General features: G+C 46.0%; 1 protein-coding gene across 1 annotated transcript in view; it reads right to left on the bottom strand.

The window, feature by feature from the left end:
- The window catches only part of LOC119169735 (MAM and LDL-receptor class A domain-containing protein 1), a 269,301-nt gene that overhangs the window by 129,639 nt on the left and 124,679 nt on the right, over nt 1–14,983 (bottom strand). Inside the window, exons 36-37 of the mRNA XM_075886845.1 lie at nt 13,295–13,432; nt 1,935–2,080 (exon numbers count right to left, since the gene is read on the bottom strand). Of these exons, the coding sequence (XP_075742960.1) occupies nt 1,935–2,080; nt 13,295–13,432 (284 nt within the window). The remainder of the gene's footprint in view (nt 1–1,934; nt 2,081–13,294; nt 13,433–14,983) is intronic.

The following is a 14,983-nucleotide window of genomic DNA, read 5'->3' as shown; positions in this document are numbered from 1 at the left end:
CACACACACACACACACACACACACACACACACACACACACACACACACACACACACACACACACACACACACACACACACACACACTAGATTGTACAAGCGCGCGCGCGAATAGTACATACAGCTTTTTGGTCTAAAGAATGAGTTGCATGGCCTCCAAGATACACGCCGCGTGCTCGCCATTTCAGAAGCCACATTCTCCCAATGTCTCACAGATGGCAGCACAGTATCTACCGTTTGCTGCTTGCTTGATGAACGCTTCCGAAAATGCACATCTTTCCGCTAGATGGACATAGTCGTTCACTTTTAAAGCTGGTTGAAAGTTCCTGTGTTGTCTTTTTTTTTTTTTTTTTTTGCGGCGATGGCTACTCGGTCTTCTTCAACGTAGTTTGAGGGCCTCCTAAATGCGCCTACAAATCGCCGAATGGGCTCGTTTTCCTTGTGACAGCTTTCGAACAATTGCGTTAAGAAGACTCCTTCCACTACATGGCATTTAGGTAATGTTTTTAAGCAAAGCACCTTCAAGTGACATCGTGACTTTGAGGTAGGACACCTGCTGGCCATGCGAACGGCCCGGGTTCGATCCTCAAAGAGACTGAAAATTTTATTCAATAATTTATTTGCTGCTTTCTCGATTTCTCGCTCACGGACGATTTTTCGCTCACAGCCAAAGGTGCTGGCACCAACGGCCGAATTTCTTTGACACGAGCTCTCTATTGCGATCGCGTTAGAATGGCACAGTCGTGCACAATAGCCTACGCGCTTTCTCGACAGACCTCCGCAAGTGACTCGTATAATATACGGGCCATCGTCTCACCGCTTATTTCGCGTTCAATTGATAGACAGCACAAAAACCAGTTCGTACTCTAGAGCGGCCGTATTCCTTTATTCCTGGATTGCATAGAGTTCCGTGAGATGGTTTGCAATAGAATTACTCACTAATATGACTTTGAAAAGCATCACCTTTGTTGCTATCGCAATAATTCCTACAGGGGGGAATTGATTAAAAATGAAAAGAAGATAAAAGTGAGCCTCGTAACTGTCTCTCAGGGGGGGGGGGGAGGACACCTCAACAGTAGCTCACGAGGGATGGGGGTAGAGAAGGGATTAAAAGGATAGAATAGGTAAAGAGATAGAGAGGAAGGAGAAAACAAGGCGCTGTGGCAGGGAGCGACGGAAGTAAGGAGAAGACAGGAAAAATGGACATGGCTGCAGGAGTCCTAGGACGAGGCACCACTGACGAGAGCTCTTGTCGGCAGCAGGAGATGGCGTAGGCCTAATCCATTCGGCCAGAGCTACGCTGTCGTCGTCGTAGAGGACAGGCGTCAGGAGGAGGCGTAGGACCAACCCAGTCGGCCAGAGCTGCACTGTCATCGGAGATCGCGAGCGCACAACTGGTCAGCACGGAATCCAGCGAGCCAGTCCGTCATGTCTACGACCTTGTTGCGGCAGTGTAGTTCTTTTGGCGTCAAGAAACGTCAAACGATTCCTCTATCACTTGATGTGACTGGAAGGTAACGCTTTGATTACGTGGAAGACACTGATAAAGTCAGACTCAGTTCAAGTGTGCGTGGCTATCGATTATATGCAAACGCCGGTATGAAAATATATAAATAACAAATATCAAGAAATTGGACTGCTACACATGAAGCAACCTCTCATTATCAAAAAAATGAAAACATGTGGCATATAGGGTTACTTGTCGCCACCCCATTTTAAATGGGACTTCAACAAAAGAATTATATTATTCATCGTTATTATCATCATCATCCTACTCCACTCACATGCCGTGGAAAGCCATATAGCACGGGCTCCAGAGCACCGAATACTGCATGAATATCAATCGCTGCTGTGTTAACCGTACCGTAGGGCTCTAATTTCACCCCCTGAGTACGGTTACGTCACAGTGGTAGCAATAAAAAAAAGTGTCCTACGCTGATTTCCTGTGAGTAGCGCCCGATTTCTACAACAGCTTTGTTCCAGGTTTTTCCTTCTGGCTTGTCACTTAAGGCGTCAATATCCCACACTTGAAAATGATAACCACTGGCTATCATGTTAAGGGTGACATCCATTTCCTGGCCTGGGAAAAAGAAAAAAAAACATCGAAGGTTGAAAGAAATGCTTGTTGAATGCAGCAGCTTCATCGCTTTTCTGTCACAAAAGTGAAGATTCATCAAAATTGTATAAAAACAATGATGGTTTTCAATGAGGTGAAGCCTTTAGTGTTATATTTCTAAAAAAAACATGCCTGCAAATAAAGCTTTATTTTCTAGCACAAATAGGCTCGTTACCACATTTTTAGGAAATAAAGTATTACGACGTTTGACACCATCAGAAAGTAGAACTGGCTCCAAAAGGTATAAGCAATCGATATAACCATTACAGGAATGATGAATAGCGTAAAGTTATTTTTCATCATCCACTACCACGTCTCAATGAATATATCAGAATGCACTATGTCACTCTGTAGTGTACATACACAAAAATACTGCGCAACAAAAACAGGGGCGCCTGCCACCGTGAACAAGGCAACGATGCACTTAGGTGCAAAAACAAAAAAAACGACATAAAACACTGATGAAATATGAAACAGTATTCAAATGAATATGTGTTACTACTACAATTTCTGTCAGCAATAAAAAATACCAACTAACCGCATTGCATACGCATTAGAGGCCAAAACGTGAAACACCGAAGTGCATTAAAATTGAGCTTCATGAAGTCGTATTCGAGAAGCTGTCGTAGATAAGCATAACTTCCACAATCCCCATATTCGCACATTGACTTGACATTGGCAACTTGCACAAAGTTCTTTGAAGACGATAGTCTTTCTTGGGGACCTTCGACGCAAAAATTTTGGTCTCTCTGTCTGTACACTTGTCTGTTTTTCCGCCCTTAATAGTACCCTACACGGCACCAGACGATACCCCTAACGGCCCACCCCATCCGCAGCACCCACCAATATTCCTCAAGATGCAGCGTTCATACTTGTGTGATTGTAAACTAAAAAGCAATTATTGCGCATATCTGAGGCACCATAACAACACGCCAATATTTTGTATCTGTGTCTTTGTACTAGAGAAGGCACACATAAGTAATTCTAAGGACCATAGCCTTTATCCCGCTGCGCTGACATTGGAACGTGGTGCTCAAAAAAGGTAAGTGTTTTCGATTTTAAGATGACACGGTGGTGGCACCTACCCATCAATTTGCATTCTACACCTTATCACCTCTGAGACGGGCGCGCACACCGCGAGCTTCGTTTTCCAAGATAACTTCCAGATAGCGCTCATGTCTCACGTGGGACGTCACTTGATGTGCTCGTTCGCCTTCGCTGCACGCTCGAGGCACTATAACACAGCGCCTCTAGAACACCGTTCACCGATTTTCTTGGGCAGGACATGAAATAGACGTTTTGTTCTGTCTCTCTAGACGCAAGACTGTCGTCTTTCGACGACATTTGCAGTGTAACGTGTAGATGTTGCAGTGTAGCGTGTAGATACGGGGCCAATTTTTTTATCCTAGTTTCACTTTTGTTACTGCTTGATAAAAGTAATAATTACCACCACGATACATTATTCGCGGAGAAGCTTTTATGGTTTGCGCATTTATTGGAGATGGCCAATATACAAAAACCGGCGCCAGGGAATCTGCGGAACTATGACCCGCGAAGGTTACAAGTTGAATTCGTTATTGCAAGTGACGTTTTCTAATAATAAATGCTCTTAAGATTGTAGGCTCGATGACGTTTGTGATGAGGCAATTTCATCTTATATCAAGGTGTCTTTCTATTTCAAAAGGCATTGCGCAGTGCAAAAAAACCCAAAAAAAACAACCAAACCAACAAAGCGAAAACAACGAAAAAATAAAGGCAGAAGAAAAGAAACAATGAAACCAATAAAGAAACAAAGAGAAAAGAAAGGAAGAAGGAATGGGAGAAACAGAGAGAAACAAAGAAACAAAGTAAAAGAGCAATAAACTATATGTCTCGTGCGAACGCGCAACGTTTCGCTGGCACCACTTTACCAACTCGCAACTCCATAAAATGCTCCCTATACTGCCAACACTGGTAGAAAGAACAATGACGGCTGTACTTAACAGGGTCGATGTGGTACTTTCGCATGGCTTCGTACTGAAGATTTTTTTTTAAATTGTAGGGTCGGATCACGTTGCTTCTTCAAAGGCGGAAGGGCGTTGGTGGCGGACGACCTCATTTTCATCGACGTTAAGAGTTTCATAGGAAAAACAGAGGAAATAGTTGCGCTGTGCGCGCAAATATCGAGCCTCTTCGGCGAACGACATCAGATTTACTTCAAGTTGAAGAACTTGTATAGCGAGCCTGAGGTTGAAGAAGCAACTGCTCAAGCGTAGCGGGCTTCCCGGAAAGGTGCTAGCACTTTTGCGCTGCGTTGCTACACTGCTACAGGCAAGGCTTCACAGTGTTCGATGTAACCATACGCTGCGAGTTGTGCTGCCGATTGCGTGCATCTCATTTAGTTTCGTTGTCCCGTCAAAAGCCGAATACGCATGCCCTTCACACTGATTAAAGAGCGATGTTATGCCTGCGCCAGTGTATCTTGAGATGAGGCATATCTTAGTTTCAGTTGTAATAGGAGTGTTTTTTCCGTTCGCCAATCCATGTTATTAGGTTTCTAATGAACAACGTCGTGTGCTTCCGAAGATTCGATTATTTGTGTTTACAGTAGTGAATACTCAAAGCAGATATATACACGTACACTACGCATGCTACAAAAGAACGGACGTAATGTATGAACGCACGAACACACATACGTGCATGCTACGCACATGCGGCCTTTGTGCGTGTGTTTGTGTGCGTGTTGTCATACACGCATGCGAAATAAAAAAAAAATATTCGGGGGAAGGATTACAGCAGCCCAATTTCAGAATGGGTAGCACTGCGTCTTGCGAAGAAAATAAGTAGTCCTACATACAAAAAGTACACACATGTTAGGCAACAAATTTTCTAAAGCGATTGCTAATATAAACGAATCTATACTCCGTGTTCAGATGAACCCCAATATTGATATGAAATGCAGATATGCTAAATGATTACATACTCACCGAACAGAATTAAGCCGTCTGGAACAAAATCATTAAAACAAACTACCGTGATGTCTGCGACCGCCTTTTTGAGTGCGTCAGTTGCTGACTTGCGCCGTTCTCCATCACGCGTCGTCTGCATTCATTTGGCAGCGATACAGCGATACGTTGCCATCTTTCCACCACGATGCCGCGCATCACAGCACACTGTAATGGTGACATCAATTTTTTTTTCTTCCGGCTCCCACGCGCGACGTGGCGAAAAGAAAAGAACTATATGCGGCCGCTTCACAACGTGCGCAATGTGGTAACACGTCTGCTTTCAAGGTTGACCCCGATAGCGCTGTTTCTAGGCGCGGCCGCTAGGTGACAAGCGCTCAGTTCGAGTCGCGAATAGAGCAAGGGCTTCTAATTTTTCTCCATAAGTCTACTGATAAGCATATTTAGGGATGTGTTGTGGGGCTACTATGCGGTGTGAGGTGTAGCAGAGTTATCCTACTATGCTCTTACGCAAAAGAACGCCCAGCCTTCCGCACTGCTCAAGTGTATGAATAAGGGTCGAAGAAAACTGTTCAGCATCCAGTATGCGAGCTGTTATACACACATATGCCTGTAAAATAGAAAGCTCGTTAGAAATATTCTCTGATATTTTAGGAACAAACCTTGATGACATGATATTGTTGCGAGGTATAGTATATGCAAACGCGCCGCTGAAGCAACATATTGCAATGTTAAGAAAAATCAAAGGAAGGATCGTAAGAGAAGTACCAGATGCTGTCAGCCATTTTGGTGTAACCGTAGCCTTCTTAGAGATGTAATATACTGGCTGTAAAAATTGTTTACCTATTCGCCCCCCCCCCCCTAAAAGCACCCATCTTTTGAGAGCATGACGGCACATATCTCTGAACAAAATGCAATTTCACGACTAAATAAATAGACAACGTGATTTCACTCTCCTGTGATGATCTTCGTTGACCACACTGACTGCGTACAATGAACCATCTGTTTGTGAAAGTCCTCAAACTGTTGATGACACTATCACCCATCTATTCGCGATTTTCGGCAAGAATTAAAAGTGCATGGTCTGTTCCAGCTATATTTACACGAAAAACACACTATACAAGAATAATTCAGTACTAAAGAAGCCCTAGAAGTACTAAAGAAGCTCTAGAAGTCGCCGTCTCTAAGCTCCGCTCACCACCAGCGACAACGATTTTGCATGGTGTGTGTGACGTCATGTGTAGAACGGAGCACAGCTGTTTTCTTCTATTGAATTTCAAACGCTGCAAACGACTCCACTCTCAGTAATGCAGTCGCTCGCGCAGGAAGAAGCTTGTTACGTCACTGCTCACCAGCGCGCCAATGTGGCTCGATTATTAGGCACCTGGCGTATTCACAAAATATTATATATGTATATATATATATATATATATATATATATATATATATATATTGTAACGCGGAGAAATAAGACAAAGAGACAACGCCTTTGCTGCAGGCCGGCTGTTCTTTATCTGCTTCCTCTTCGTCGTCTTCCGTCTCTCCCAGGTATGCGCCGAGCACGATCGCCGCTTTGTCATCATTACACTCGGCCACGCTGCAGCTGGTCTACTCCTGTAAGAAAAACACAAACCAATGTCACGTTTGCCGCCGTATGCAGTTCTTCATCCGCGACACATGCACCGCAAAGTTATTCCGTTTTCTCTTGTCTCTGCGCGTATCAGAAGCTGTGGATCGTACTCGCCAAGTGTTATCTCCCAAGCGCTCAGAAATAATGTAAGGGCCGTCGTACTTTGGGTGCAGTTTGTTTGAAGACGATGGCGCACCTCGCTGTAGCCACACCTCATCACCTACACTGTATTTCGGCGCGGGACGGTGGCGTCGGTCGTAGTATCGCTTTTGTGCCTGTTGAGCATGCACAATCCTCCTACGCGCCTCCACACGGATATCGCGACAAAGTCTCTGGCGTGCAGCGGAACGCCCTACTTTAACGGGAGTGTCCAAACCGAACGTAGCATTCAGTTGCGGGAGCTGACCATAGACAATCTCGTAGGGGCAAATTCCTGTGGAGCTGTGTGCCGCCGTGTTCACTGCGTACGCAGCTGCTTGGAGATGATCATCCCAGTCGGCCTCACCTCGTTTGTGATTCTTACAGTACGGTGCGAGTCTAGCCTGGATAGTCTGGTTCGACCTTTCGGTCAGTCCGTTCGCCTGCGGAGGAGGTCCACTGTATATCGCAAGCTTGTAAAAGGTCCAGCTTGTCGTAGATGTAAGTCGCGACGTCCTCGGTTGCACCTTGCCGGCGTGACCGCATGGTCATGAAACGGTCGTCGTAAGCGCTCGGAAGCGGCGCAAACGCGGACATCAGGGCCGCGCTCCATGTTTGCCATGTAGCGTATGTACTGCCTTGGAAACGATGCCACGCTTGGGCAGATCCTCGCAAACGTCCTTCAGCGACCGACTTCTTAATCGTGTCGCTCCACGAGTATTTAAGGGCAACCGAGTTTATCACGCTTACCCAGTTGGTAGGGTCATCCTTGAATCCATGAAAATATGGAATTTCGTTCTCGTTGAACGATCCAAAAGAGGCGCAGCCAAACCCGGATGTCTTGAGCTCTTGGGCGAACAGAGAGAAGCCTCGAGAAATGGCCTCGCTGCAGTCATGATGCGGTGCCGCCGTGGAGGCTTGGACGCCGTCCGTGATCGGTGGGGAGTTCGAGAGCACTCGTCCACTTCGAAGTGTAGTGGACGCAGGGATATCGGGGTCAGTAGTTCGCGACTGCGCCATTGTAACGCGGAGAAATAAGACAAAGAGACAACGCCTTTGCTGCAGGCCGGCTGTTCTTTATCTGCTTCCTCTTCGTCGTCTTCCGTCTCTCCCAGGTATGCGCCGAGCACGATCGCCGCTTTGTCATCATTACAATATATATATATATATATATATATATATATATTATGTGCCTCACTAGAAGCACTTTAGTTTTGCTGGTATGTTTCTGAACGCAAAAAGATTGACACACATAACATACATATAGGATTATCGAAAACTGGATTTTTGAATTGAAAGAGGGTGAAGAGTGGGGTTCAGCGACGGAATAGCTGTCTCGTGCGAGAATACCACAATCGCGACGCTTGCGAGAGATGGGGGTAAAAAGTAAGGGAAGAATTAGATGGCAGTGGGTGACACAGAGGGAGGTAACAGAAGAATAGCAGCAGACAAAAAAGAATTTCTTCGCCATCGGTTTTGCAGGCTTAGTCGAAGTGGTTTAAGGGCGATAGCTCAGTTGCAAAGCATTGATGAAGTTGAGGACTGCGCGCAAAAGACAGCGTACACGATGGACCGGTCCTACCGGGAGGGGAATGTGATCCACTGTAGAAAACAACAGCTCCAGCTGCTTGTAAAGCACGCGAACGCTTCGTGGTGACCGGAGAGGACAAAACAGGAGAGAAGATAATGTACCATGGTTTATCTTCAACCACAGTCACTGCCACAGGGCGAGGGTGCACTGCATAGACAATGTCGGCGATCGGCAGGCAAGGCAGAGCCAGTTCGGGGTGTGAAGAGAAGGGGGCACTCCTTCCTTGAACGTACCTTGCGGTAGATGGCGTCGTGGAGAGCTAGCAGCCATGAGCTGGTCAGGATAATTTCGGACGAGCTTGTGCCGAAGGCTACGCTGCTGAGTTTGCGAAATCCGCGAACGTCGACAATGGAGCCACTGGGTCATGTAGTGTCCTTACAAGGTCATTGAAAGCTTCGTTTCCTGCGATGAAAACGTGAGACGGAATCCACCGAAGGACCACGTCACAGATGTGATTGCGCAGGCTGTGCAGCGACGACGCGACAAGTAGAGTGAGTGAGGTGCGTGGTCCTCCTTGGCGATCTAGCGGAGGGCAGATCTCGAGTCCGCGAAGACAGCCGCGTGTGAGAGTTCACTGATGAGGTCTGCAGCGAGGTGGATCCCTACCAGTTCAGCCGTTGGAGATGAGGCGTGGTAGGGAAGCCGGCATTGGCCCTTCACTGCAAGCGGTTGTGCCCTGCAGTCAGCGGCCATGGTGTGGTCCGCAGAATGTAGGCGTCCATGAAAAACTGTGTCCTACCGGCTAGGTCTCGGTCCACTGGCGAACCAAGCAACTCTACTGGGAGATCGAAACCAATAGGAGTGGCACACTTTGGTGAGATTGCTGCATGGGGGAATCTCGTGTGCACTGTCCATGACTATAGAGTCCAACGTGCGAAATAGGCATCCCGCACGTGAGTCATGCAGTACACGCAGTTGTAAAAAGATGGTAGCCCCAACCGATGGACTATTGAGGCCCTCGAGGTGGTAGAGCACGCGCAGTTCACCTTGTGATTGACGTTCACCTTGTCATTGGCATCAGTCTCCACAAGTGTAGCAGTGACTCTCGAGCCGCGCAGCAGTTCGTGGTATATGTGGAGCACTCGTTGATGTACAGCATCGATAGCATACCACTGTATGGTGCTGAGGCTACGCAGGGGCGCTCGTAGTGGAACTTCGTAATCGCTTGAACTCGTAGATATTCACTACGAGGGAGGCAGAGCATTTGCTTCCTCGCGCGCGAGTCCGCCACAATGCACCCTCAACACGGCGTGTTTCAATACGCACGCGGCTCTCTGTTGAATTTCACCTAAGCCTGTGGTTTTTCATTACGCCCAGCGAATATGAGTCTTCCATGCGTGCACAGGTTGACGAGAAGGGCCTCTGTTTTGGCGACCTAGATGCGCAGTCCTATGCCAGCTATGAACCCGGCAATGACCTCTAGGGAATTCTGAGCACTTAAGAACGTTGGCGAGGCATTAGGTGGGACCACCGACATATAAGGCGGAGTTGTCTACGTAAATTACTACGCGCAGAGTGAAGTCATGTTGTTTCGCAAGGCACTAGGTGAGAGGTGCTAGAGCCAAGTTTTAAAAATGACAGCATATCCACACGGTGAATGATGGAGACTTCAGTAAAACTTCCTTTGGGCGTAGTTCGTTCATGATCGTAGAAGTACTTTTACAGCGCAATCAACTCTGGTTGCAATTTTGTGTGTGTGTGTGTGTGTGTGGGTGGGTGTGTGTGCGTGTGCGTGCGTGCGTGTGTGTGTGTGCGTGCGTGTGTGAGTGTGTGTGTTTTCAATTGCGTGGCGCATGTGTGGTATGCCTGCCTTGGAGGTATGTATGCATTGACTTTTCCGAAATAAAATCAGTAGTTAGCCAGTGCTTGTGCGTAGCGGGCTTCTGCCTCGCACGGCCTCACGGCGCAATCCGCCGTGATTATACGGGTATACGGGTATACGGGTATTTTGGAACATAGGGACGCAACCGCACCTCTGACAGTGAAGGGCCAAATGACCACATACAGCTCTTTCTACAATGTACTTGTGTTCTCTTAGTCAGAGGTGCGGTTGCGTCCCTATGTTCCAAAACACCCGTATACTCTTTAAGGCCCGTGACAGATTCACACGTGAAATTATTGAAGCTTTTGAAATAGACAAAATGAAAGAAAAACGTGTGAGAGTGGCTTCCATAGCATTATTATCTAAAGAAAAGAAGTATCTAGAATCTTCACTTTGACGGGCTAGTGTAGATTGTCGCTATCGGTGATGACACGTGCATGGGCTGTGCTGTATTCTTGACGTGACATTATCCAGGTTTTATCGGTCTACTGTTGTATAAACAGCGTGTGTGATTGCAAATAAAACATTAGTTGCAAGTTAGCGCTGTGTGTGTGTGCATCTCTTTTTTGTGTGTGTCTTTGTCGTCGTGTGCTATACCAGTGTAAATGATGAATCTCAAACAACTAGCCCGGCAACGTGCCTTAGCAATAGTTTTAGTAGATGTAAGTGGGCACTCTATGGCTGATAGCTGCGCCTCTCCCTCTGTACTTTATATCAGCTACCGGTTTGGCCAAATCTATCAGTCACTTTTTCGCTTTCATGCAGAGGGTATGACGGAAAAATGAAACACCCTAACTGTATTCTTGTCTTTTTTTCATTACACCGTTTCCACAATATTGAACTCGTATGCTTCGTACCACATTACCAAATCTTGTGTCCTACGTTTGCTCTGTTCTTCTATAATATTTCTGGTTATTTCACATGAAGAAGAAATTGCTTGGCAGTGTGTGAAATCTTGACGCGTGTTTATGTGCTATACCAGACAAAAATTTTCTTTCACAGTGCAGCAATCACTGATGGAGCCCATGATATGCGCGTGCTTAACTCTTAAGACTAAAGAGTTTGATTTTCCCCAGTATTCATACAATAATATTCTCCCGTTACTAAACTGCCATCGCCTTCACACGGTCTATGAGAAAACCAAGATACTCCTAAGAAAATAAACAGAATGTATTCTAATCATTTTTTTACCGTCTTTCTAACCCTAATCATTTTTTACAGCCTTTCCAGTTCAAAGAGCGTGATCACTTAGTAATGCATTTAAATAGGCCACGCAATGTCACTTTTCCAAAGCCTTACAAAACTCCTTAGATTCAACAACAAAAAAAAAAACGCCAAACCCCTAAAGATTGTTGAAAATCCCTAGATATAGGGATGAATTCCCAGGGTTGGCATCACTGTTCTGAAATCGCGCACCCGCCAACACGGCGCTTATTCGTACTATAGAGCGCTCTCTGGCGTATGGCGCCGCCGAAGAACACGCGGGCGTAGTCGCACGATCGTCTCTCTCTCCTTCCGTACGTGTGGTGTCAAGCCTTCTTTTCTACAAGTAGCGCCCTTTAGTGTCATGCCATTTGCATTTTTCAGTGTATAGTACAAGTACCACCGTCTATGGCTAGTTCAAGGGTTAACGATGGGTGGTTACCCAGAACGGGGATACACAAGCCACGCCATAAGGAGCTTCGCCCCTAAAAGAAACGGCCTCGGTACGCCTCCTTGTGATACTCCGGTGGTGAATGGGCGGGGCACGCTGTCGGCCTTCCCCACACGGGAAATCTGTGAACAGTCGGCGAAGAAGGCATCGATATAGCACAGAAGTTTGCCCTGCACACTAAGTGCACAAACCACCTTGATGATAGTAGCGTGGGGGAGATATAGTCAAATGCTAAGTGCACATCGAGCAGAAGTATAAGGGCTGTCCCCGCTCGTGTAGCGCTTGCTCCAGGGTGCCAACAAACCCGGCGATGGCGTCAGCCGTGCCGCAAATAGAGCGAAAGCAGTATTGTGGCAGTGGAAAGATGTCGCTCATAGTGGCTATTCATTGCAGGTGATTAAGCGCCATTGTTTTCATGGTTTTTTCCGGTATCGATACGACGAATATATGCCGGTCAGTAGGAATGCTGTGTGGTGATTTTTCACGCTTCAAAACCGGCAAAACCATTAGGTATCTGGGTGGGAGTCACTGCTGAAGACATCGTTGAAGGCAACGAGAGGGAGATGGCGCTGCGAAATTCTCGTCGGTGTCATCTATCGACGAGCCGTCCGCATTCGACAGCATTGCTCTGGTGTGGTCTGAGCTGCATGCTCTCGACAACGCACGATCCGCCATTGGACGGCATATCATGATTTTGAGGCCCACTATACGTTTCGACTTTTAGACGTGAAGTAGGTACTTATTTATAGCCGGTAACCTCCAGAAAACAGATACAAGGTTACACAGTTTGAAGGAGGCGTTTATGTGGTCGACATAGTGCCAGAAAAATGTACTCGCTTGATGCGCGTCGGTTGGTTTATATATGTGCGGCCAAGCTTTCACACCTTGTGTTTCAGGATCGTTATACCTGCCAGATATTTGTCAATCGGTGCTTGACATATTCTCTAGCGAACACAGCCTAATATTAGCTCTCTATATGCATAGATTGCCAAAAGAAACGCGATCGTTCCAGCTACGCAGGCATAGAGTTTTTAACCTGGATGCGGTTTTTTCTTTGTCATGGAGATTTTTCAATTTTAGGCAATGAGAATTACAAGAACAAAGTGTATCCTAATGGAGAGAACAGCTTCTATCTGCCTGTTAGGTCGTTTCTGAAGTGTGCGAGATTGGCAGCTGCATAAGGGGGAGTGACAGATAAAACTCTGCACTATGGTTACAAAAATGTAATTTATGATCCAGTGAGCCAGCGTAGCAATGAGGCATTCAGTACAGCAGCTTCAGTACTTTGATACCATGATTAGAAGAACATCTATTTTCTTTTGAATTCCAAACACTTTTGTGAAAAATTAGTGTTCGTGTGTGGCATTGACCAAATGGGAATGAAAAAGTTGCACTTACCATCGATGAACGCGTAGTTGTAGTAGAATGAGAGAGTGCACAATTTGTTTGTATTCCTTATCACGGGAGAATCAAGTCCTGCGGGTGCCGAATAATCATTCTTCTTCTTCCCGTTCTTTCGAAGCAGGAGGTAATGTCCTAGAAATGAAGAAACCTTGTAAATAACTATTTAATTTGGCCGTCATGAATGCTGCAGTATTCTCAAGAACTTTTGGAAATAGAAAGAGTGAGGCCGCACGCATACGTCACTTGTCAATGATATCTTCAAAATATAGCCTCTCTAAACAACGCGTGAAGACTCAGCTTCTGTAACTGAACACACGCATACATTAATCCTTCAGGAGCACATCTTTCACTTTAGAGAGCCATGGACAAACACGTTCAAGTGATCTACGGGACACACAATTCCTACATCATCACGAAGTACAGCATTTGATTTGTCATCAAACTCAAAACACCTAGTCCCTCCTGCCGAAGTGTGGCGCGTAGCAATGAAGAGTACGGGAAATTCTGAGGTATTTCGAGCGTTACACAAAGCCTGTTACCTCAGCAGCGGCTCGGTAGAATGTACTACAACAATAGTGTTTGTGTATATTATTGAAAATAAGAATTAGACTGTTAGTAATTGTCTAACTCTTTATTGAACGGGAGCGAAGCCTCCACGTTGTCTTAGATCCACTTACAACCTAACTTGAAAACATGTTGTTACGAGGAGAAAATACATTTTGTCTCAAAACAATATCCTAACAAGCAGGCAGCATTCACATGTAGGCATAAATTTGACAATGTTAACGGAGAGAAAGTGTCAGGCGATCCTGTAGGACTGGCGTTGCACACCAAGTTAACGTCTCCGTACCTGCTAGCATTACAGCGCAAGTGTAACTCCACATTCACCGTATGCATTGCCGCGAGTGTAACGGCAGCTAGGGACTTCTCAAATAATGTAATTTAGCGAAACATTGAGTGGTCTAAGCAACGCGACGATCACGTGAGTGCATTCAGCATGGCTGCTTGCGCCAACCTTACCGCATGGCTGTATCCACGCGACAATTGAGTTGTCACCTGACCCGGCGCAGCTGCCTGGCTACGGGAAACCTGAGAATCGATTCACTATGTCAGGCTTCTGACAAAGGACGAGGCCAGCAGACAACTGTGGCAAAAGCGTACACCAACGCCTTTACGGTTTGAGTGACTTTCATCACATTTGATATATCAAGTCAACATAGCTCACTGGGTGGTCCATAATAAGAACTTGTTGCAGCAGGCTACTTCATGTGTAGTGGATGGAATCATCATTTTAGCACTACAGACATGGAAGACAACAAGACAGAACCTTTTCTGTGTTTGTCCTTTTAGCGCAAAAGAATTCATCGTCCCGCTGGACCGTAAGTTCTTAAGTGAAACTTGTAAGTATTGAAATTGTGTCATGAATCTTTATACAGCAGCGTAATCCTGACCATTCGTAAAAAACCATTCCCAAGTGGCCAATGCTTATCAGGAATGGCTGAATTGGTTGTTTCTCGCTTTGAAGATATTGCAACAGCACGCGTGACAGGCAGATGAAGATGTCTATATCTAGAAGACTACATGGTAAGGACATTAGCTTGCACCTTGACAAACCGAGTACTTGAGACCACGAGCGAAGGACAAAGGTAGGTGGTGATTTCTCCACCATTCAACACACGCAAA

The sequence above is a fragment of the Rhipicephalus microplus genome, chromosome 2, assembly GCF_043290135.1.
Source record: "Rhipicephalus microplus isolate Deutch F79 chromosome 2, USDA_Rmic, whole genome shotgun sequence".
NCBI lineage: Eukaryota > Metazoa > Arthropoda > Arachnida > Ixodida > Ixodidae > Rhipicephalus > Rhipicephalus microplus.
The sequence above is the reverse complement of the archived record's forward strand: the minus strand, read 5'-3'. Positions and strand labels throughout refer to the sequence as shown.